Source organism: Nothobranchius furzeri, chromosome 6 (genome assembly GCF_043380555.1).
Source record: "Nothobranchius furzeri strain GRZ-AD chromosome 6, NfurGRZ-RIMD1, whole genome shotgun sequence".
Lineage (NCBI taxonomy): Eukaryota > Metazoa > Chordata > Actinopteri > Cyprinodontiformes > Nothobranchiidae > Nothobranchius > Nothobranchius furzeri.
In genome coordinates, this window is record NC_091746.1 from 56,490,851 (window position 1) to 56,516,408 (window position 25,558).

A 25,558-nucleotide genomic window follows, 5' to 3' on the forward strand; every position below is an offset into this window, starting at 1 on the left:
GAGTGTTCCCATTGATAGCTAAAACTATTTTGAGATAAGAGAAATAGCATTTTAGAAATGTGTGTATATCTAAGTTTCAGGAAAGTCTGCCTCATTACCAGGATTAGTACATTCCATAAAAAAAGGTACTACTTTAGTATTACTAAGTTAAATATAATAGATACTTGTCATTGTTACATTAATATTTTCAGATACATAGTTGAATAAAAATAAAGAGAATTTTCAGCTTATCATTTCATTCATCAGTTTTTAGAGCAATAATCCACTTTGGAATGTACCCCATGTTGTTCATAGCCTTTCCACATAGTCTCACTTTAAATATCTTAAACATCTGTTTTCACTTAATGACTTATTTTATAATCATGGTCTATACCACCAGATAATATTCAGTTTGCAGCTGTGTAGGTGTTGGCTTACATCTAGGCAATAATTCAACTAAAGAGAACTCTAAATACCATGAATACACATTGTAGGAAAGTATTTTGGGAATAGTATTCTTAGAACTTTTTAGATACTTTTTTATCCTGGAGATTGTTTTTGGAATCCCAATTTCCACTTTTGCAGACTTCTCGCATTACAGAACATTTATGCTTTCCTTGATGTTTGTCTTATTTCAGTCTAGGGCAACAATAATTATGAGGAAAACAAAATACCAAAAATACAAACACAACAAAAAATAAACTGTCAACATCATGATTCCTACAGACATCAAATTAATAACAACACAAAGGATTGACAAGAAGAAAATGTTGGTTCTGCAATAATATTAAAGCCAGCAGTTTATTTTGTAGAAGGAAACTTTAAGTTCTGGTGATGCAGCCGAAAATGTAACCTTTAAATATTATTTTCTTTTGAGTGCAAACCCCAGAAATGGCTAGAAAACCTGTAATGCACAACTTAAAAAAGCTCCTCTCTTCCATTGAGATGCAGGAGCTGACAGGACCTGCGATAAAATCAGTTTCTGTATTGGATTACCCAAATAAAGTGTGACCATCCATACATAGGTAGTGTTTCATGTTTCAGTTTGATGACTTAGAGTGTTAAAGAAATTTCCAGCTTTTCTTATGCTTGTCAGCAACATGCAGAAAATGTTACTTTTATATCTGAAAAGAAAATGAAGTTTTTACACAAGGTCATCATATGCGTACAGAGTAACACTGCCAAAAAGGTATTATAAGCTTTAATATAAGATTTGCTTCTTCTTCTTCTTCTTTGTCTTCTTCTTTTCCTGCAGCACAAAATACAAATTCAATGGCTTTACAACACAATCTCGATCAAAGTAATATGCTGTCCCGTGTCGTCTTACTTTTTGCTGTGCTCTTATCTGAAATCATCTGAGAGAACGGAACAAAGACGTACGAAAGGAACAAGTCAGGACAAACAGTATGACTTAATGTATGTCTACCTCAGGGAAGTGTATGGCTTTAGGTTGTCTTGCAAATGTGCCTGAATGATGAATGCTTACACTTTGCTTTTGGTGCTTAAAAGCTCCACAAATCAGCAGTCACAACATGTACATTTTGCAAAGCTGTACAAAATAGCATTGATTGTTAAATCTTCAGACCACAATATTGCATTCACGCACCAGGAGGGTCTGCCTTGTGGGAAAAAAGGAGAGGAAAAACAAAACAAAACAAAAAAAATAAAAAATAAATAAAATAAAAACAACTACTGGCATTTCAAATACAGAGGAGGTTTAAAAAAGCGCTCCAAATGCAAAAAGTCAGCAAAAAAGGGTCAATCTCGCGTGACACAAAAGGGTCAATCTCGCGTGACACATTCAATTGACAAACAGCACTAAGCATTAAGCCAACGGAAAAAAAAAGGAATTCAGACATGCCCACTCATATATACACACATTCACCCCACATATATATGTATATATAAACAGCTGGCTTTTGTTATTTGACATGACTATCCATTACTGCCCTGCTGTGTGCCTTATGTGTCAGAACAGAGTGCCGGAGAACTCCCTATGCAGACTTACCGAGGGTCTGAAACATAATAGAGTGTATAAGTAATGTGATGACTACTTACTCACTAGACCTATTTAATCCTTACAATGTATAAAGATCTGAATACTAAACTGTCCGCTATGTCTGAAATATTCTGCACGTTAGGTGAATTAAAATATCTGGTCTGCCCTTATTTTTAATTTTTTTTTAAGTTTTTTTTTTTTGGTTCCATTAAAAATGTCTTCTTTTGTCTCAATAAAGTATGGCAGTTTCAGATATAATAACCTTTGATCCCTTAGTTTATAATCAAGGCCTCCTTTTCAGCAGTACTTTGATTTAATATATATATATTTTTTTTCCACTTTCTCTTTTAAGTTCATTAAGGGAGTTACAGTCATGCTGGGACAAATATGATACAGTCCTTATAATGTTTCCATTAATCTTCTTTATCTGCCAAAACAGCTTTTCATCAGTGCCTGTCCCTCCATTTTATTTTTTTTTTTAAGAATTATACTTACAAAGTTAATATTACATCAAAAGGCAGAAAAGGTCAAAAAATGAAAAAGGGAAAAATAAAATAAAATTAACATTCTCTCGTGGTTAATTTCTTGGATGGTTCTCTTTAGTTTGCTGTCCTAATGTCAGGGTTACGCTCAACAGAGTTTTGCAGTCAGGTGATCTGATTGTTTTAGTATCTCTGTGCTGTACATGTCCAAGGCATGGTTCACTCGAATCATCTCGCTGTTGTTGAGCTTCAGCCTATGCTTTAGCATACAAGAGAATAAGTCCAACTGAGGTTTGCCGGGGGCAGAGGGAGGCGCCAAACGGTTGATCCGATCCCTAATGTCCAGGAGCAGGAGCATGACAGATGAGGATGAGTAGAACTGTGTTCCCTGTGTGTACGACTGGTTAACCTGCTGCACGGCACTACGAAGCAGGTCAGCGTTAAAGCGCAAGCTGTAACCAAACACCTGGATGTCAGAGATTTTAATGTAGATCTGCCGCTTGTTGGGGTCTGCAAGGTCCACGGGACCCTGTCCCGTATCGTTGCGGAGGCCAGTTGGGATCTTAGCACGACTGCGTAGGTAAATATGAACCGTCTCGAAAAAGGTCTTCCATCTGTTACCCAACAAGAGAGTCCAATTGAAGCACTGTGAGTTCTGCAGTCGTACTTTTTCCCAACGCGGGTAACCGTGCTCACCAAACGGCATGCTCCAGCCTTCTGAATGGCTGCCGCTGAACGGGTTCACATAAACGAAAAACATTGGATCTATACTGCTATTTCGCATCTGGCAGATTTTCATCGATAAACCGATTATCATGTGGAGGTAGTCCATCCGGTTTTTGTTACTTTTCAGAGTCAGAGACATGCGCTTGCGCCATCGAGGGTCAAAGAATGTCTCCAGTCGGATCTCGTTGCTAATGAAAGTGGTGTGGATGTACAGTCGTGAATCCATTTTCTGCAACAGGTACTTCAGCTCCAAGTCCTGAAAGTCCAAATCGGTTTCGAAGCTGATAAACTGCTCACTGCGTTCCGAGTCCACATTCTGGGGCTCACAGCGGCCGCGGTACAACTTGTAGCCTTTGTTGCAGGAGCCACATTGGGAGATGTTGGCCAGGCTGCACATGGCACAACTGTTGTTGCCACCTATTACACATGGGATTGGTCGCTGACACAAGGTCACGCCAGTGTGGCACACACATGTTCTTTGGCTCTCCAGAAAAGTGCCCCAAAATCCATTCTCGTTGCAGTACAGGAAGGATTGAACCCTGTTGAGCCACTGCATCACAGATCTGGAGAAACAGAAGACGGAAAACGGAAAAGCAGCATTAACAATTTGATCACGATAAACATGTGAGTTCTTTTTGAAAAGGATCCTGTCAAACAGAGTATAAAATACAAAGTGTCCTTTTAAGGGGAGGATTTATGCTTTGTGGGAAGCATTAATTGTTATTCCTGTCTTGTCCTTTCTTTCCCCCTCAGGCAACTTCTCATGCCATCTTGAAAGCACTGTAACTTCTTTTCAGAGTACAGGAGGTGAATTTTGATTTTGATTCTTAATTTTTCAGAGTAGAAGTCTGGTCAAGGTCAGTTTGACGTGTGAGTGAACTTGTATATTATCTATCAGGGATGACAATGCGTTTTGTACCAATCAAGACAATAAGTGTTGTAAACACTGCTTAATTTGTTTTTAGTTTTTTATTGTGGTTTCAGTAACACTGTCTTTGTCATGGGTCTCCATTAGTAGAAACAAGGCTCATCTTTTTTATTGATCAATAATGACATCCAATTAATACTTTCTTCCCTTTCCACCAATAATTTGGGGTTTGCATGAGAATGTATAATCTGTTTTGTTTCAGATTTATCTTTAACACTAGAACGGCCACCCTACCGTCACTACCAAGGCCATGAGCGGTCATTTTGACTGCTGCCTTTAAAGGTCCATAAATTCACCTTGTTAGGGTTCCATTTCAGATCAAATTCAATTTAATTAATAAAATAATGTTTTGTCAACCAAAAAAATAAATAAATAAAAAAAAGTTAACACCCAAAGAGACTGTTTCAGAATGGCAACTGTTAGGATCATGTCACGGTTCTACCCCTAGACCACCACTTCCAGCCTAATCACCCCTGAACTAACCAGCCTGCATCCCACTAATTATTCACACCACTCATTTCAAGTCAGAACTTCATTACCCATCATGCCCCACACCGGTCTTCCTGCCCATGTCATCAACTTGTGAGAGGATCTGGAAGTCCTCTGTCTGCTCAGTCTTACCCAGATCCTGACAGATCCGCTGATATGAAAATGTGGGCCAATATCAATATTTAATATTATCACCGCTATTTTACCCGATAACCAGTATGTATCAATATTACATTATTATAAGAAGGAATGTAGGAAAATATCAGTACAGTGAAATAGTGTGATATTTTGTATGGTAATACTGAATTGATATTTAAAAGTAGTGTATCATTTTTTTTTACTGAGAATTTAGATCCAAACCATGACTGCTAGGTGGCAGCAGTTTTTACTGCCTTCACTCTGGTAGAACAACTACATCTTGGAATAACACTTGATACACTTGGAGGCGTATGGCCTGAGTTTTGGCGTATGGCCTGAGTTTTTCAATTAAGTTAAATAAAAAAATTACCTATTGGCTGGCTTTTAGTATCGCAAGATATTATATCGTCTTTCCTGTATTGATAATGCCAGATTTTTGCCAATCACCACCCCAGATATAAGAATTATTTTAAAATGCCATCATTATTATTATTATTCTTATTATACTCACACCACACATTGACACTTGTGAGATGATTACTATTACTATGATATTACCAAGCAATTATGCATTACCACCTCCTTCCTCTTCTGAAACGGATACATAAACGGGTTACTAGATGGAAAAAAACTTTAATACTGGCCCAGTTTCATATATCTGACCAGTGCCGATACTGATGTTGACATATTGTGCATCCTTAATAACTGCATGTTATCAGTCTTTTTTACATCATTCCTGCGGTCATATTTTGTCATGCCTATGTGCCATTTTCTTTCTGCCTTTTTATTTTAGTTATAAAAGAAAAAGTAAAATATAAAATGATAAAAAAACGAGGAAGAGAAACACTGATCAAATGTTAGGGATGCACGTCGATTGTAACATTTCCCAGTCTTCCAAGGAAGAAGAGGTAGAATAGAAATGATCGTATTTTGTACAATTTTTCATGAAAATTGACACTGTTTTAGGAAAAGTCACGGATTCTCAATGTTGTACCTATTTATTTGATAAAGCAATTAATCATGCAAATTGTGAAAGAGTCAACAGAACTGTCATGGTCTTTCTATTGTTAAAATGTGCTCTAGTGTCATGGAAAGAGATGAAAAACCTCAGGTATTTCTGTGTTTTTGCTCCTTTCTATTTTGACAAAGATACCAAAGTCCAGAAAAATAAAAGAAAAAAGGGGAAAGAATTCAACATATACAACACTGCTGAATTTATTAGAAAAATCTGATGTTGTTCAGTAAATACCCGTATATGTTATGTTTAAACAAAATCATGATTAAGTTTGTGTTGAACGTATAGATTTGAACCTGGAGATAAATAATTCAAACCGGTGCTTGAACTGGATGCAAATGATCTGGCTGGGAATGATGCAACTCCATATCTGTCACCATTAATCATCAGCATAAAGACTCTTAAGTTCATTGTACCTGAAGCAAGCAAGAATACTAATAAAGGAAATGCTCTAGCAAATCTATTTAGGGCTCCACTGTGACTGTTTGCCACAGGAATTTATGGTGCTTGTAACGCAGGAATGCCTAAACCCAGAACAATGATAAAGTTCTTATATACTGTGTAGTTTTAAATGTAGCCAATTAATGATGCCTTTTGTAGCCATACCTCACTATGTGACTCAAATGTGTTTGTTGGCTAACTTTCTTTAAAATAAGTAAGAGGCTAAAATAATAGTTTTCTGCTAGAAAGCTTCACATCATGTTAACTGCAATTATATAAATATGAGTAACGTCCTTTTCTATTATGTTGGATCCATTTTGTGATTAAACTAAAAGCTGAACGACCCGTAGCCCTTTGCAAAGGCTGTATGTCAGAATAATTAAAATCAACAGAACTATCTTTGAGGATGCATTAAGCCCGGCTGCATATTACAGAACCTCCATTTATGCCTTTGCAATGAATATACTGTTCATTTGCTCAGAATATCGCAAGCATAAAATACATTTAAGTGTGTTCCCTTGGCAACACGGCCTCCCAACAGTGTTTGCTTGTCTGTTTTCTCTTCTCATTTTCTTCTGCAGAGCATTACAACAAACACCTGAAACCACAGAGCTCTTAGGAAGCAATGAGTACTAATATCCCTTTTGTATTATGTATTAGTTTACACAGTACAGACACTAAAACTGCAGATTGTATAGTAATCTGAGGGTTAAATCAACTAGCTGCAATATTCCAGCATCCTTGTCATGTCAGTAATAATGAGCCTGTCTCTGCTATCAGTCGTGTACTTTTCTTTTATTTCTTCATCTTTCAGTTTGATGAAGCCAAAGATGTGTGCCAAAAAAATAACATCACCATGGATATTATTGTTCCCGGGAGAAACCACAAAAAACATTCCCTCTTGTCGTTCAGACGTAGAATTGTGTGATGTTAAAGACCGTTAAGTCAGAAGCATAATCGATGATCAAAGCCATCACTGGGGCTTGAGTATTTACAGCTTGAGGGGATTCTCCCAAAAGAGGAGTGTAGACAGTCTTAAAACCACCATGGAATTCACGGGATTTACCTCAGAGCAGCTCGCCGAGTGGGATAATACAAACAGTTAGGTGGGTGAGGATATGGTGGTCCTTGTTGCAGGTTGGTTATAGGAGCTGTTATGCTAATCATTAGCCATTGGGTGACCACATTTTCGGTTTCCTCCACGCATGTACACATTTTACCCATTTTCCAGACAGGCTTAAACCCAATTTGGCAAAAGGGTTAGGCCACGCCCACTCCGAGTACAGATACAGATAATTTAGATGGTTGAACAGATACAGATACAGATAGTGGTGTACTTGCTCGCCCCTAGTAAAAAGTATATGGTATTTGCAGGGTTATGGCATCTGCTGGTGTAAGTACAGTAAGCTCCCCATTATAAGGAGCATCTTGTAAATGTCTTTGACCATGCAAAAGTCCTCTTTGTGATTCAGTAGTTGCTAAGTACCATGGTGTTTATGTGTAAGTTCATGTCTGTAGTAGCTTGACCATGTCAACGTACCTAAATGCATTGAGTTGCTGCCATGTATTGGCTGATTAGTAATTTGCGTTGACGAGCAGTTGGACTGGTGTACACAATTAAGTGGCCAGCGAGGGTGTGTGTGTGTGTGCATATACAGTATATATATATATATATATATATATATATATATATATATATATATATATATATATACATATATGTACACCTCCTCCGCTTGGCGTTTCCAGAACATGTTTGATTATGGCCCTCTACTATGTTGAATCCATTCCACAGTTTTCATTGGTACACTCAATCCATCCACTCAATCCAAATGTGTTTCACACATTTGTCCTTTACCGGAATGTTTCATCTATCTTGTAATTTCCATTTTGTATTTTGTAATTTGTATTTTGTATTTTGAATTTCTTTTATTGTTGATTTATTCAATATATTTACTTAAAACTGTACCATGTTCAGCGCTTTGGGCTTCCTGACAGGGTTGCGGAAGGCGCTTTATAAATAAAGCTTTGATTGATTGATTGATTGATTGATTGATATATATGTATATATATATCTATATGTATATATATTTGTATATATATATATCTATATGTATATATATTTGTATATATATATCTATATATATATATATATATATATATATATATATATATATATATATATATATATATATATATATATATATATATATATATATATATAACAACAGGAGCTGAGGATATGACAGTTAGCTATGAGAAATGGTTGCAGCGGAGTGAAGACTGACGAGTAACAGGTGAAAAAATTAGCAAAGCTAAAATCCATCCTGAACTTTTTTGAATGAGTCAAATTCCAGTAAAGTTGGTTTTCAAAATTTGCAGAGATTTTCTAAAAGAACATTACATTTTCTACCTCACTAAGGATGTTCTTAAAGGAAGAAGCCTCTGTAAACAATTGTCTCACATCATGGAAATACTATATGTGCTTTCAGCTCCCTGTTGGGGGGGGGTGTTTAATGTCATATCAGACTGAATTCCAATGCTGGATTCACACATGAGCCATTGAAGTAAATCTTCCCCACACATTTTGTACCAGTTATTACTCTGAGTAAAGCTAGAAAAGCAGAAATAAATTTGATCCGAAAGGAACAACGGAAAGGACTAAAGGAGGTGGAGAGACCAGGGAAACGACGCCCCGCACAACAACAGCTCCGTATTAAATGTAAGACCTTCCTAAAATATGTGATGAAAACAAATAAGTCCTCCATCTGATGCAAAGCTGTTTCACACCAGCAAACAAATAAACACGCTGCTCTTATTTCCTCTGCCATCAGGCACTCTTGATGTTTACTCCATGGAAGAGGAAGCGCATTCTGCAGCTCTTTGATAACACTTCAGAACGAACCCGTGCCAACTCGCTCAGACAAATGTGGGTGTGCTCCGTTTTCTGTCAGGGACAGTTGACAATGGCTCATTTTCAGACCACTCCAGTTAATATTTAACTGATGCTGTTCCCATTTACACAAAGACGCCACCTACATTGAGTAGTTAGAGAGGCGCTTCTCACGGGCAGCCGGTGATTTGCCCTATCTGGCATGGTGTTTTCTGATTTGCTGAAGTGGTTTGGAGACATTCTTGGCATTTGCTGTACTGCTGACACTATGGCACATCAGCGGCAAGGCTCTCAAGCTGCAGCTGTGGTAGGTGGTGACAGATGTGTGCAATGACCTAACAAGAAAACTCCCACAGCAACATTTTCTTTTCAGTCTCCTAAGTGAAGTACAAGAGTGAGCTATGGTGTTTTGGGCATGTGCAAGCCTCAGCACTAAGCTGACTTGATGTAAAGTAAAAATACAGCCATAAGCTACAGATTTATTATACATGACCTATTCATAACAAGAGAAAACACAAATAATTCTATAAGTTTTTATTTCCTGAACATACTCTGTATTATATTCACATCTCAATAAGCATGAACTCTAAATCTCTGGTTCACATCGCTGAGCGAATCCACATCAAGGTCATATTTCTACCCACCTCTCCCGAGGCATCTGGTGGCTGGGATTGTGGTGACAGCGGATGCTGAGGCTAAAGAGCTTGCGGGTGGTATGCTGGATCTTGAGCCGCTGGATCTCGAGGGAGCTCTGGAGGAGTCTGTAACGGGCCTGCAGGTCCCAGTCACTGCCCCACAGAAGATGCACACTGCTGATGGGCAGGAAATGAGTGGAAGGGAGCCTCTTCAGGAAAGACTTGAACTCATCTATAGATGAATGAGAGCAGAGAGGGAGAGAATGGAGGAAAAGAAACACAACTGGTCCGTTACACTCTAAACATGCAAATAAGATGCAGTGGAACTGTTGTGATTCAAAAGAAACATGACATAAAACTGCAAACATTTAGTTATTTTTTTCTTTAAAAAACTAATTTAATGTGTTCCTTGGTGTTGTTGGTTTGGTTATTTTGAGGTTGGATCTGCGTAAAATAAAGACACACAGTAAGCATCCTCTCCTTTGGACTTTAAAGATTGCAACCTCAGCCTCTTTGTCTTCAGCCAAAGTGAAATTTTTCTTTCTTTTGCATTTTGTGAATACTACTTTCATTTTCTAAGAAAATAAGCATTTTTCATCTTTAAATAATAATAATAATAATAGTTGTTTTTGTTGTTGTTATTATAAACATATCTTTCCTCCAAGACGGAAGCCCAACTGGTCTGTTTTTTGTCTGTTGGTCCCTGACTACTACACGCTTTTATGTGTGTGTGTGTCTGTGTGTGTGTCTACAGTTCCAATAATTTTGAATATAACTTTTACAGTGTAACTGAGTAATTTTGTAACTGTACCTTTTTCTGCCTCTTGGACAGGAAGTTATTTTATTTTTCTGGTTAAATAACGAATACTTAAAATAAAATAAAAAATTAAAATAATGATTATGATTATGATTACGATAATTAATTAATTAATTAAAAATATAATTATGATTATGCTAATTCGAAAATAAAGTCCTGACAAGCTACATACATATTAAAATGAAACAAAATGTCCTTCAATCCCTTTTAATTATTGCCAGATTTGAGGTTTAAAGGAACTCCATCATGTTAGACAGTTTAAACCTTTCAGAGGGAAAATAGTAGCCTGGCCTGCCAGAGACTTGTCCTCTATTTAATTCTGCACAGAGAATGAGTCTGGTAATTCACAGGAAAAGAGGCACTTGAGGGGCGGGACTAGGCAGCTCAAAAATAACCAATCAGAAAAAAAGACGGAAATGCCGACAGTACCGCGCGACACTGTAGTTTTTTTAGCTGTAGTAAAAAAAAGGCGTCTGGCAATGGTGCAAACATCTTTTATTCTTTTAGAAGAAATGCTTTTAAAGCTTCTACTTGTTGTGGTTTTAAAGACATTCAAGTCATTTAGAGCAGAGGAAAGAGCCGCAGCGAACTCCGCCGCTGTCTTCGTTGTTTATGAGAAACTGAGCATCGCTGTGTGTGACGGCCGCGACGCTGTTGTTTTTTAGCTGTAGTCAAAAAATGGCATCTGGTGACAGCGCAAACATCTTTCTTTAGAAGAAAGACTTTTAGCGCTTCTACTTGTTGTTTTAAATATGTGTCCAAGTCATTTAGAACAGAGGAAAGAGCCGCTGCGAACTCCGCTTCAGTCGCCATGTTTATGACAAACTCGGCGTTATGGTGTGTGACATATGCTGCTCAGCGCTGATTAGCTCGGTTAGAATTCTCAGGGGGTGGGGTTATGTGAATAGGAGAGTTCCCAGACCCTTTATCTGTGTAGAATTAAACAGAGGAAGAGTCTGGCAGACCAGGCTACGAGGATAGGCCCATTTATGATTAAAATATTACCATTAGCACAATGGAAACGTCGTTTGTTCTGACTTATACATTATTCTTTTAAGACAAATATTGTTCTGTGTGTGTTTGATGAGGAAATCCAAATATAACATGGTTGAAAGCTTCAAAGCGTGCATGATATAGTCCTTTTTGTCACGTTCTGATGGTGGAGATGATGGACCAAGTGTGGTGGAGCTGACCAGGAGGCAGGAATGCAGGCACGGATAAAGTAAAAATGGGTTTAATGACAGGAACAACGAGAACAACACGACAAACAACAATGATCTGACACAGACTGGCACAAGAAGGGAGGTATAAATACACAGGGAAATCAGGAACACATGGGCAGGTTAACGAGGGGCAGGTGAGAACAATAAGGGCTAATCAGGCAGGAGAGGAACACAGTCAGGAAGGCAGGGGCAGATCGTGACACTTTTAAATGATTGAAGCCTTTAAAAAGGCAGCTTGGCGTTCTGTCTAATTTAAAACATTTTACTGTAATCACACAAGCAAACGTATGAACATGCTTTTGCCTAGATAAAATGCCATAGTGAGATGCAGAACATAAATATTCTCACTGACAAAGACAGGATTCAAGATATGCACACCGGTACTCTTCTGGCTGAGACATTTTAACTGTATTAACCTGAGTTAAGAGCTCTTTTTTTCAGACGCGGCTGAGAAATGTCAGAAACCCCTCCTCCCTCCTCCCAGGCATGTCAGAGCTCCTTCTGCCCTTTTTCTTCAAAGATGCCAGAATCCTTCTCCTCCCCTGTTTTGAACTTGCCATAAACCTCCACCCAGCTTTCAGACATGTCAGATGCCTCTTTCGACTCCCTTTCTCCTGGAAAATCCAGGCCATCGCCAACGCTGAATGTTTGGAATTATCTAACTAGGAAAGTGCTGCTATTTTCAACGTGTGTCTCAGTGTCAGTTTAATGGCACGCAGCTTAAAAGCCTTGAAGTGTCCTTTCTTTTACAGAGCTATGCCCGACAGTCGAAAAGTGAACCGCCCAGCACACCTCATCTAGAGATTTTACCTCTCAGGATTTATCCAGCTTATTATTTCAAACCAATGTTTTTGAATCTATAGAAGCACATTTGATTTCCCAAATGATTCCTCTCATTTAATAGCAAATACATCACCCTACCCATCCGTAGCAACGATTCTCATGTGCACAGATGTGGAAGTAATTTGTGATTAACCATAGGAAAAGAGAAATTTTAGTGATAAATCAGCATCTGAAGCTAAATCGGTTAAATATTTCTTCTCAATGCTTTCCCCTTTTTGTCACTTTTGCAATAAACTCCACACTCCCCTGCACTAATTTGTGCTCCACCCGGCGTTAAGGTTTGCCTTCAGTCATTAGAACTCATAATTCTTTCAGGAAGGCTGACTTGTTTTCTGATATAGTTGCAAAAAAAAAAAGTGTGTACTGCTCTGCAGCGATAATTGCAGTTAGACAGATAACTAGATTAGCTAGTTTGCTCGTATGTGCTCAGCTACTGCGGCTGACTGAGGCAGTCTGTAATTACTGCGATAGCCATAATGTAACATGTCACTGTGACTGAAGACAAACCTGTGCACATGTTTTTATGATATTGGCTGAGACACACTAGTTTATAGTGGAGTAGCGCTAATGACACGCTGCAGTTCAGTGTCAGGAGACTCAGTTTTTGCAGAAACAATAGTGCTTCTGCAGAGCTGTGGTGAAACTTGCCACATTTATTTGAAAGTGCTTCTGATTTGGTGAAATTATGTTTTATTTCTGATAACATCACGTTAATATGTGTATTTACAGATATAATGCATATCCACCAGATTCCTGCTCTGTGTTGGGCTTTAGTCTGAGCAGGATTCGTGTTAACAAACTCCAACAGCACAGCCAGGCAGAGCAGCAGCTGCATCTGTGCTCACGACTATTGAATCCACACAGCCGAAGCTCTGCCTCCTGATAGGATCACTGAGCGTGGAATGAATCATGTCCAGCATCAGATCATCTGCTTTCTCTATCCTTCAGAGCAAATCCCTAACCTGGGAGCATTAAAGCTGCTATAGCAAATTTGGAAAACAAGTTTGCTTAAAACACTTTTTTCTCATGTAGCTCATCAACCTTCTAACATAGTATAGCTGTAAATATATTGTGGAGATAAAAAAGTAAAAATAAAGTGGTTTTCTTTTATTAGTCTAAAAACCTCCGCTAATAAAACGTTTTAGACCAAAAGCAACCATTAGACCATCTCGTTGAACCGCCGCACTTCCCTGGGTCCTCCGTTCATTACACACTTATTTAGCAGCAGAACACCACTGGTTTAAGAGGTTCTTGGCTCAATAATGTCAGAGAAGGAAAAACAGCTGCCGCTTAAACTTTAGTACAAACTACCAGCGTCCTAAAAAGAAAAACACCATTTGAAGTTGCGGACAACAAAAGATGCTTGGATCTAGAAAATGGCGACTGGTGTTCTGCGCTCTCTCGTTTTCTCTGGCAAAGCAGGTTTCCGGTTCCGGTGGAAGCCTCTCAGACAAGAACCACGAGGGGAGGGGTGAGTGTTCCATGACCGTGTTTGCATTCAAAACCTAGCTTGTTTACAGATTTGCTATGTCAGCTTTAAAGCACCCCAACTGTCAAATCTGATAGGACAAAAAGTAATAAAATACTACAAGGCAATGCAAAACGTGAAAAATAATACATCTAAATAAATAACCATACATTGTCTAAATCGGATTTAAATGAATTTTGTTTTTGTGACATCATTTTGGACAATTATTCTGCATGCATATTCCTGAAATTATCCCAACTTACCAGGTGTTAAAGCCAACTGCTGTCACGTTGTTTAGAAGGAAACAGCCTTCGGTTATTCCGGTGTGTCATAAGAATGTCTGTGGCTCATTATTTTAAACATAAAAGCTTCTTGACAATGAGGCTGTTCATATTAAATCACCGGTCTGTGGGTTGTGGCTTTGTTTTGATTTATATTTTTATTTTTTTTAATGACTTCACGTCTAGGAATTGCTGAAAGTAAAATAAATCTAAATATTTGCTAAAAACAATAAATTAATAAACATGTTGCTTTGAAAATGCACTTGCATCTCTGCAGAATTTTGTCAGTTTTATTTGTATCTTTAAACACCTCAATCAATCAACAACTACCTGAGTAACAACAAACAACATTTTCCAAATGGTGATTTAATTTATGGTGGAGTGAACTGCCATCTTTTAAAACCCAGAACCATCTGTGATTAACTACTTTAAAGCTGACTTCCATGTGACTGAACAAACCCAGACATGATCACTGCTAAGAAATCCCTTCAATAGAACCTGTCCAACAACAGGAAATAGGCTAAAAGCTCAAAAAGCAACTGTTTCAGTAGCCCAGCCAAACAGCAATGAGGGAGCTTCTGCTGACCAAATATTTCAAAGATACCCTAAAAAAAGCCCCCAAAAATGTTGCATGAAAAAAATCATTCCAGCAAACCTGCTGGTGGTGGTGTGATGGTCTGGGTCTTCTTTGCTGCATTGTAGACTCAGAGAGCTCGCTGTAATTGGATCTATTATTCTGCTCAGAAGGAGAATGTTTGACCTTTGACCTGAAACAGGCCAGTCATGGTGAAAAACCTTCCATCTGGCTGAATTTGCACATATCAGAATGATGTGTGACTCATGTTTAATTACCATTGTTTCAGCCGAGGGTGTTGCAGTCACTTAAAGAGCAAGTCACCCTAAATCAACGTTTTTTTTTGCTGATAAACTATTTAACTCGTGCTGTAAACACGTGTAGTCAATGAGTAGGCACTTTAGTGCATCTTAGTTACATTTTTTATTTCCCACCAAAAACTGTCAGTGTTGTGCCCTCTTCAGGAAAAAAACTCTGCACTGCATTTGAATTTAAATCTGTTGTCGCTATTGACTAAGAGGTACACTGACATCAGCGGGCACCATATGATGTAACAATGTAGTTGTGAGCCTGTGTGTGTGTGTGCATTTTTTAGTGGCTCCGCCCAATCGGTCTGCCAAACAATAGTATTTGTTGCATTTTTCAAACAGGAAGTGGGCCACTTGCTATTTCATGAGGTTAGGGAACAATAACTTTTGGACTCTGGGCTAAGTATTCATCATTTGAAAACTGAGTTTTCTACTTTCTCAGGTTTTGTTTATCTTAGGTTGAAATGTTTGATGATCAGAAACAATAATAAATGGCAAAGAAGGCAATAAAGACAGACCAATTTGAAATGTATGACTGTATGGGTGCACATTGTTTTGTTCAGTAGTAAAACATTTAAATCAATCTCTTTTTCAAGCATTTTTTTTACTAAATGTGCTCTATTTTTGTGACTATTGTTAGCAAATATAACTGGGTTACCTTGAAATTGTTTTAATCTTAATCAGAGATTATAGTATACTTACATGTTGGACTTCTAAAGTGTGCATTTCCTCCAGGTTTCTAATGTCTCACTTTTATTTGCATTTGCATTCACTGCGAATGGAGGACAGTTACAGACTGCCCTCGCTCTGCACCCCATGCACCTGGATCTTTTGCAGCACCAATAATTTTTCCATGCTAAATATATCTCAAGAACTGCCTTTCCTTTCCTTTCCTTTCTTTTTTTTTTTTTTTGCAAGTTTGTAAAACCAAGAATGTGTCAGTCGGGTCCCAACAGCACAAGGATAAGGAATCTTACCAGAGCTCTCAAAGTCTTTATACGAGGCCGCCCAGGACTCCGACATCACCAGCAGGGTGTTCTCCATAATCTGGATGTCGGTGATGGGACAGTTGCACTGGGGATAGTCCTCAGCACACTGACAGATGCACTGGTTGTCATGGCACACGTACTCCCCCTCTCCATTACACATGATGTAGCTCAGAGCTGACTGGACGAATTTCTCCTGCAGGTATTCTGGGAATATGACCTGAAGGCCTGAAACACACAAATTGGAGATATTAAAAAAAGAAAAGCTCTATTTAGTTTTTATCACATTGGAATAAAAAAGTTTTATGAAAAAAGTTTTATCTGGCTATGACACAATGCTTAAAGGTCTCTTCCTCTCTTTTTTCAATTCATTTGCAGTTGTCTCTAGAATAAATGAAGGCTTTGTGAGTCGTTTTTTGTAGGAAAAACAGTTGTGGCACTCCTGTTTCAGGAAACAGAAGTTAGCAGGAGGCAGGATTTGGAGTCTTACTCATTAATGTCAGTTTGGACATCTCAGCGTTGCTTGGCTAACAGCATCATAACTCTTCCTTTACCCTCATACGCTTTACAACTGTGGTGTTTTATCTTCACAAATAAAACAAATCTGAAAGAGTCCTGGCATGTTGTGGAGCTGCTAATGCTAACGATTAGCTTTTATGAGCTGAAAAGTGCCCTGCTCTTTCCTAGATGCTAAAGCCGCTTTCAGGAAAAGTTTTGTTTAAATCTAGGTCATTGTTGCATTTTCCTGTCCGTCCTGACCCTTTTTTCAGACCTCCTCCCCAGAGGTCCAGCCAGGGCTGATGTGGCCCCGCCCACACATTAGGGACTGATTGGTTGGCTGAAACTCATGCCTACTGCCCCTGATTGGTGAGTAGAATCAGCTGCCGGGGTGCAGTTAATTTTCGTTCTGGTTGTAAACATCTCTGTCAGTTGCAAAGAGCTCCAGCTGCAGCGTGGGGGCAGATGGTGAGAAGTATCATAGAAGAGCAAAGAATAAAGGAGAAGAGAAGAAAATCAGTGTGTGTGTGAGTGAGTGAGTGAGTGAGTGAGTGAGTGAGTGAGTGAGTGAGTGAGTGAGTGAGTGAGTGAGTGAGTGAGTGAGTGAGTGAGTGAGTGAGTGAGTGAGTGAGTGAGTGAGTGAGTGAGTGAGAGAGAGAGAACAGGAAGCAAATTAACAAACAATGTGGTTCAGGGTCTCCAAAAGCTACACAGCTCATGCCTGCCTTTGTTTATCTTATTAGGGTAAACACCACAGACTTCTCTGCGTGTCTTTTCTCTGCGTGTCTTTTGCGCTGCCTACGTGTGCAGGGATTTTTGCAGTCACGAGAAGTCCACGTGAACAAACCCCCCTCCGTACGAGCTCGAACCAACGCCGCTCAGCTCCGACCATACTGACCTAGATGTGAAAGTGGCATAAGCTCCAAGAATGCTAGTTTTACAGTGCGACGTAGATTTGTGTGGTCTTTTCTGACCTTTAGTGTTTCCTTGTATGTTTTCTTTTGGCCAGGAATTTCTTTTATCCTATTTCAAAAATAACAAATCAGTTTCTCAGTAAGCCTGCTCTTTATAAAGAGAGAAAGCCATAGATGTACTATTTTCTCTCTGTGTGATAGCGCTATTATTTTTTTAAACATGAATAATAAACACGTGAGAAAAGAAGTTACCAGCATAGGCAAAATGGCAAAAAACGTCTGCAATCGAGCTGCTTTTGTGGTCTCAGTTATCACTTATTTCTGTAAAGGATGTGCTTGAAAACTCTTCTTTTAACTGAATCTCTGCGGTGAGTCACTTGCGAGACGAGTAGCAGTTAAAGATCCCTGTTTTTCTGCAAGGCAATGACTTATTTAATGATGAATACGTTTCTCTTTTTCCACACAGTGTTTAAGGACATCTGCTTCTTTCCATACCCTTCTCAGCATTCTATTAGTTAAACAAATAGCATTTTTAGGAGTCAATTTAGAGTTTCCCCCTCACCACTGCTGACAAGGTATTTATAATTTTTAGACTCCAAGCCGATTCAGATCTCACCCTGAAGGAATCTCACAGGAGTGAAGCTTGGACATCTAACAGCTCAGGCTCATACCTCAGTTTAAACCAAGGACAATAAATCCTTGGCTCTACAAGCCACTGGATTGGAAAAGAACTAAATAGATTTTTTTCCCCCTCTTGTATGAAACAACATCTCGGTGTATGGCCGTATTTTCTTAATAGGTTTTATTTGAGCACAAACAGTGCGTCGGCTGAAAATATGGGACCAGGAACCAAAACGAAACATGGAACTGAATGATGAATAATTGCATTGTTCTTCCTCGTGTCATGATCAGGCCCTGATCTGTGTGTTTTCCTGTCTCCCTGCAGCAGCAGTAATATAGCTGATTAATTCCATCTGTGCTGGTCCCTATTTAAGCAAATGGCTCCTGCTGCTAGGTGCGAGATCGTCTGCTGCCCTGTCACAGTCCTTCGAGCGTTTGAACCTGTCTGCCTGCCTGTTTATTACTGACCTCTGCCTGCCTGACCACAGAGCCTGTCTGCCTGCCTGTTGCCTGACCTCAGTCTGTCTGACCACGGAACCCGACTATCGCCTCAGTTCCAGCCTGAATCTGAGAACTCATCTGCAACTTCATCGGCATCCCTCACCGCTGAACACCGCTGCTTTTCAGAAGGCCACGCCACCCGTAACTGACTCCAGCTGGTCCCGATCGCTTTAACAAGTCCTTAAATAAACTCTTTAAAACTTTCTCTGTGTTTGGCTGTTGTTGGATCCGGCTGATCGTCACTAGGTCTGACCGTGACAGTACAATCTCGTCATTTACCTTGGATCGCAGCCAAGCACCGAATGGTGTACTAAGGTAGAGGGTCCTATCACAGCTCCGGAGTGCAGCGTTCATGAAATTGTTCAGGGAATGGCTAACCTTAAATCTATTCACTCCACCAGCAGCGCCGCCGCTTCTTCTCTCTGAGGACTTCCGGTTGACCCTATCCGGGAGCCCAAGTTACCTCTGTTTGCCCTCTCCAAACTGGAGCAGGAGGCTCTAATTTCCCTCTGGGATTAATAAAGTATTGATTGATTGATTGATTGATTGATTGATTGATTGATTGACAAATACCTGGCAGCCGCTCTAGACGCAGGCCTCATTCATGAGTCATCATCTCCAGCAGGGGCAGGGTTTTTTTCGTGGGGAAGAAAGATGGGTCATTGAGACCGTGTATTGACTACCAAAGTTTAAATGACATCACAATAAGAACTGTTATCCCTTACCTCTTATGAGTACTGTGTTTGACCTTCTACAGGGGAGTTCTGTGTTCACTAAACTAGACCTTCGTAATGCCTATCACCTCGTTTGGTTGAAGGAGGGGGATGAGTGGAAGACAGCTTTTAGCACCCCATCTGGCCATTATGAGTACCTCGTCATGCCATTTGGGCTCTGCAATGCTCCAGCAGTTTTTCAAGCCTTGGTCAACGAGGTCCTTTGGGACTTCCTCAACAGGTCAGTCTTCGTCTACCTGGATGACATTTTGATTTTTTCTAAGGATCTGTCGAGCCATGTCAAGCATGTAAGAGAGGTACTCATCCGTCTTCTCTGGAATCAACTATGTGTCAAGGCAGAGAAATGCATATTCCACCAGACTACAGCAACCTTCCTGGGAGCAGTCATTTCCCCTGGAAAGATCGGAATGGACCCCGCTAAGGTCAGTGCTGTCTTGAATTGGCCCGACCCAACCAATGTCAAGGACCTCCAATGTTTCCTGGGGTTCACCAACTTTTACCATCATTTTATCAGGAACTATAGCTCTGTTGCAGTTCCCCTCCACTGGTTGACCTCAGGCAAAAATCAATTTATTTGGACAACTGAGGCCAAAGAGGCCTTTTGCAAGCTAAAAACATTGTGCCTTCTACGCCTTCTTCTCTCGACGACTCTCTGTGTCTAAAAAGAATTATGATGTGGGAGACAGAGAACTGCTCGCTATTAAGTCAGCACTGGAGCAGTGGAGACATTGGTTGGAAGGGTCGCCTCAGCCGTTTGTGATATGGACTGACCACAAGAACCTGGAGTACCTTAAGGGGGCTAAGAGTCTAAACCCTCGACACGCTCGGTGGGCTCTGTTTTTTGGCAGGTTTGATTTCACATTATCCTATCGTCCTGGGAGCAAGAATCTGAAGTCAGACGCCCTCTTGAGGCAACACCAGACGGAAAGCTGATCCACTAACCTGGAAGAACCAGAGTACATCTTGCCCTCCAAGACCAGGTTAGCCCCCACCTCCCTAGAATGGTTATTTATTCAAGCTCACCGCAGTCACCCCCCACCAGCTCAGTGTCCTACTAACCGTTCCTTCATTCCTGCTAACCTGGTTTCTCAAGTGTTACAGTTTTGTCACAGATCCAAGCTGTTCTGTCTTCCAGGAACCTCGAAGACTCTGGCAGTGGTAAGGTCAGCCTTCTGGTGGCCCACTCTCTATTGAGACACTAGAGAATTCGTCTCTGCCTGCCCCACCTGTGCCGTAGTCAAGGTCTCTCGCAGACGTCCGACAGGACTGCTCCATCCACTTCCTATTCCCTGAAGACCTTGGTCTCATATCTCGGTTGATTTCATCACGGGACTTCCAGAATCACAAGGTAACACCGTCTTACTCACCACAGTTGATCAATTTTCCAAGATAGTTCATTTTGTTCCCCTTGCCAGACTACTCACTGCTTCCAGGTTGGCAGATGTAATGTCACGAGAGGTTTTCCGACTACACGGCTTGGCCAGCAATATTGTGTCAGACGGGGCCACAGTTTGTCTCCAGGTTCTGTAGGGAGTTCAGTTTGCTATTGGGCATTGATGTCAGCTGGTCCTCAGGATTTCATCCCCAGACAGATGGTCAGACCGAACGCATGAACCAGGAGGTGGAGACCAAGCTACAAATCCTCTGCATGGATGATCCTCACAGATGGTCACAGAACTTACCCTGGGTGGAACTTGCCATCAACAGGTTACCGTCCAGTGCCACAGGTATGTCCCCCTTCCATGTGGTCTATGGCTTTCAACCTCCTGTCTTCTCGCTTCATCAGAGGGATGCCCAGGTCCCTGCAGCTCACGTCTCAGCACGACGCTGCCTGAGAATGTGGCGACAAGCTAGGGTGGCTCTCTGTAAAACCTTGGCCGCCTACATCCGTAATGCCAACCACAGACGTACCCAGGGTCCCAGATACCTGGTTGGACAGATGGTTTGGCTGGCCGCCAAGGATCTGCCCCTCAAGGTGGCCAGCAAGAAGCTTGCTCCCAGGATCTTTGGTCCGTTTCCCATCACCAAGATCATCAATCCGGCGGCTGTCCGGCTCCGTCTGCCCTCGGCTTTGAAGGTACACCCTTCCTTCCACATCTCTCATCTGTAGCTCGTTGTCTCGTCCAGGTTGTGCCCGCCTTCCAGACCCCCTCCTCCCGCCTGTCTCATTGATGGGGCTCCTGCCTTCACTGTGCGTTGTCTGCTCTGTTCCAGGAGGTGGGGTGGGGGCTCCAGTACCTGGTGGACTGGAGGGGCTATGGCCCGGAGGAGCGGTCCTGGGTCCCGTCCTCCAGGATCCTGGATAGGGCTTTGATCAGGGAGTTTCATCGTCTTCACCCCGATCAGCCCGGATGGTCATCTGGAGCATCCCGTTGAGGGGGGTGCCATGTCATGATCAGGCCCTGATCTCTGTGTTTTCCTGTCTCCCTGCAGCAGCAGTAAAATAGCTGATTAATTCCACCAGTGCTGCTCCCTATTTAAGCACCTGGCTTCTGCTGCTCAGTGCGAGATCGTCTGCTGCCCTGTCACAGTCCTTCGAGCATTTGAACCTGTCTGCCTGCCTGTTTATTACTGACCTCTGCCTGCCTGACCACGGAACCTGTCTGCCTGCTGTTCGTTACTGACCTCTGCCTGCCTGACCACAGAACCTGTCTGCCTGCCTGCTCGTTACTGACCTCTGCCTGCCTGACCACAGAGCCAGTCTACTTGCCTGTTGCCCAGCCTCAGTCTGTCTGACCATGGAACCCGTCTATTGCCTCAGTTCCAGCCTGAATCCGAGTACTCACCTTCATCGGCATCCCTCACCGCTGAGCACCGCTGCTGTTTTCAGAAGGCCACGCCATCCGGAACTGACTCCAACTGGTCCTGATTGTTTTAACAAGTCCTTAAATAAACTCTTTAAAACGTTCTCTGTGTTTGACTGTTGTTGGATCTGGCTGATCGTCACTAGGTCTGACTGTGACACCTCGCTCACATATTATTTTCACCTTTGGGTGAAAGACGGAATCCGTTAATGCAAAGTCAACATAATGCAGCCAAAAAGGATGGGAACGTAAGCATATAATTTCATACTGTACACATGAATCACTTTCAGGGTGTTGTCATGGAGTCAAATGGTATCTCATTATGCATTTGCATGCAGCAATTAATCCTCCTTATTTCACCCACAACAAATGCTAAGCATAACTGTGGGTAATTTAGAAACAGATGAAAGCTTTAATGATTTGGATCTGAGGCATAGCACTACCTCCACAGACATCATCAAGATGGCAGCCTGGTGTCTTGGTTACTCACAGAACCTTCTTTTGTGTTTAATCGATACATTTCCAGATCTAGAATAATTTGTCGGTTATAAGCAGAACAAAAAAAATTAAAAAAAACGTTTGTTTTTTGCATAATATTTTGTTCTGTTCATCTCCAGTGCTTATCAGAAGACCTGTCAATCAGTGGGGAAGGGAACAGAAGGAAGGCGGGATGGAGCGAGTAAAAGAGGATGGATAGATCACGTCTGACCACAAAAGACTCTGGTTTGCCCGGGGCTTTTTCTCCATCAGGCCTGTCTGGATCCAATATTCATTTAGCTTGATGTATTCCTAGGCTTGAAACTTTAATGTGATTTGTGGGAAAAATCCAGATGGCAAGTTCACGGATCAACGCTGCTCCCTGACAGTGCTGGTGCCAGCGGCCGCCTGCACAATAACACTGAGTGCCCCCCCCCCCCCCCCCCCGGGCCAACACCACCACCTCTCATCTACCCATTTCCATCTAAGTATAAGCCGTAATATCAACGTGTATGTATCTTCTCCTTTCTTCTTCCTATCAGTGTGTTACTGCAGCTGAAACTCTAGTTTTCCACCCTCTCTTTGCACCTCTCTCCACCTTTTCCTCTGTCCCTGTATACATCTTCTACTGTCTTACTTCATTACACTCACTGCTACTCCCACCGCACACAACTGCATGCCCCTTAACTCCACCCCATCATCCTTTGGCTCTCATTCACTCCATCAATCACTCTCCCCTCCGTTCCTCGTCCCTTTCGCTACTCTTGCTCTCATCTGCCTTGGACATGTTCAGGTCTCGTTTGGTCCTCCCACTTCAGCGCACAAATGATGTCATGCAATAAAAAGTGAATGCATCGACATTGGTTAGCACGGTGTCAGATATTGTCAAATAGGAGGCCCTCCCTCCTCAGGCTCAAAAACACACAGAGAAACTAATCAGATATAAAAACATTTATCTTTACGGAGCTTTTCTGGGATGGAGCAATAACGTGACTATATTGAAAGTGATTGTGTCGTAAAGCTAGTTTATACGGCTCTGAAGGTGGTGTGTGGCTATCAGAGTGGGGAGTTACACTCACCATTTTTTAAGAGATGATGAAATCAAAGGTGCATATTGCAACACCAGTGCAGCTATTTGATAAACTTCATGCTCTGTCAGTGCAAATACTGTCCCCTCGATCCCCAAGCTTGGTTTGGCCTAAATAAATAGCACAGCAAAATGGCACATAATCATGCCGCGTGCATCACAGGCTAAAACATTTCACCCAGATAGTTGGATAAATACAAGCCCTCAAACATCCTATGAATGCTAAAAGCAGAGGCTTTGCAACTGTGCCTTTCCTTTATGCTGCTTTCATGAGATTATTATTATTTTCATTTTTATTTTTTGCATGGTGATAGATAGAGGGCGAAGACCACAACTGAGACTTGTAACTGCCTTGGCAAGCAGTAGCCTGCTTATTGGAATGCCATGCTCCGCCTCATAAGTTACAGTTTCATTAAAGATTAATTGACCATTGTGTGGCTGCAATTTCACAAAATAATCATTACTTAATCCACTGGTGCAATAAAGTGCATTACCTCAATGGGGGCTTTAAATTACTACTGGAGGTTATCGTTGCTGCTATGATACAAAAATTCCTCTGAACAGAAGAGGAGGACGGTCTGTTTCCCTCCCTAAATCCATGGCTGCCCAGCCTTTCCTGCTGATCCCATTTTCTCTCTCTTTTTTCCTAATGCAAAATAGGAGCACATTGTTTAAAAACTTGCTGTGTCTGCCGATTTAACACGTACTTATTTTCTCCAACTACCAGAGTAGATGTGCAGCTGAAGTAGCTATTTATCCACTTTTAATTTCTTTGCATAAAGCGATTTAGGTGTCTAACAGTGTGGGTGTGTTGGGCCTGACAGAGGATAACATGTTCCACTGGAGCAATTCTCAGCTCTCAGAATATGTTAGCATTTTTTAAAGTTCTGAGAGAGCTGTGCTTAGCATTCATCCAGATAATATGCTGATGTGTCTGCGCTGAGTAGATTATCAGAGATTATCATAAGTGCTCTAAGCACTCAAGGAAGCATGAGCCGGTGTTGTCAAACATGACTGTTGACTCATATGATGCAATAACAGTTTTTTTTATCTCTCATTAAATTGAGTTTATTTGAGGATTTATGTGTGGAAGTAATGGTTTTGGACAATTGGCTCCCTGTCTTCATCTCGACTCTCCTTTGATGTCTGAACAGTTTTGTTTTTCCCATCTTCTTAAAAAAATGCACTGTTTAGTTTTGAAGTAACTTTGTTCGTGAAGAAAGAATGTTTCAAAAAGCAACCCAATAGAGGCACATCTGTTTTCTTTGCATGCAACAGCAACACAACTTAATACAATTGTGTTTGGGTTAACTAAGAAACTTTCATTTTCTATGGAAACATGCGTACATACATAGAGAGAGAGAGAGAGAGAGAGAGAGAGAGAGAGAGAGAGAGAGAGAGAGAGAGAGAGAGAGAGTTTAAAAGGTGAAACTAATGAGTTAGATTCATTACATGCAAAACCAGATATGTCAAGCCTTTATTTGTTATAATTGTGATGATTATGGCATACAGCTTATGAAAACCCTGCATTCAAAATGTAAACAGTAAATGGCCTGTATTTGATATAGCACCTTTGAGTCTTGGAACCCCCTCAATTCACTTTACAACATAATCAGCCATTCACACACAGATTCACCCCCTGGTGGTGATGAGCTACACAGCTGCCCTGAGGCACACGCACAGAGGCAAGTCTGCCA

At 40.9% G+C, this 25,558-nt stretch overlaps 1 protein-coding gene and 1 long non-coding RNA gene across 2 annotated transcripts in view; both read right to left on the minus strand.

Annotated features, from left to right (window-relative positions):
• Window positions 1–1,164: 1,164 nt before the first annotated feature.
• On the minus strand, window positions 1,165–1,438 carry LOC139070331 (uncharacterized). Its single transcript, XR_011520876.1, has 2 exons — window positions 1,307–1,438; window positions 1,165–1,228 (listed from the first exon to the last, which is right to left on the minus strand). It is a non-coding gene; the product is annotated as an uncharacterized lncRNA (long non-coding RNA).
• Window positions 1,439–2,474: 1,036 nt separating this feature from the next.
• brinp1 (bone morphogenetic protein/retinoic acid inducible neural-specific 1) overlaps window positions 2,475–25,558 on the minus strand; it is a 194,516-nt gene continuing 171,432 nt past the window's right edge. Inside the window, exons 6-8 of the mRNA XM_015942788.3 lie at window positions 16,217–16,453; window positions 9,735–9,957; window positions 2,475–3,749 (exon numbers count right to left, since the gene is read on the minus strand). Coding sequence (XP_015798274.1) covers window positions 2,609–3,749; window positions 9,735–9,957; window positions 16,217–16,453 — 1,601 coding nt within the window. The 3' untranslated portion in view covers window positions 2,475–2,608. The remainder of the gene's footprint in view (window positions 3,750–9,734; window positions 9,958–16,216; window positions 16,454–25,558) is intronic.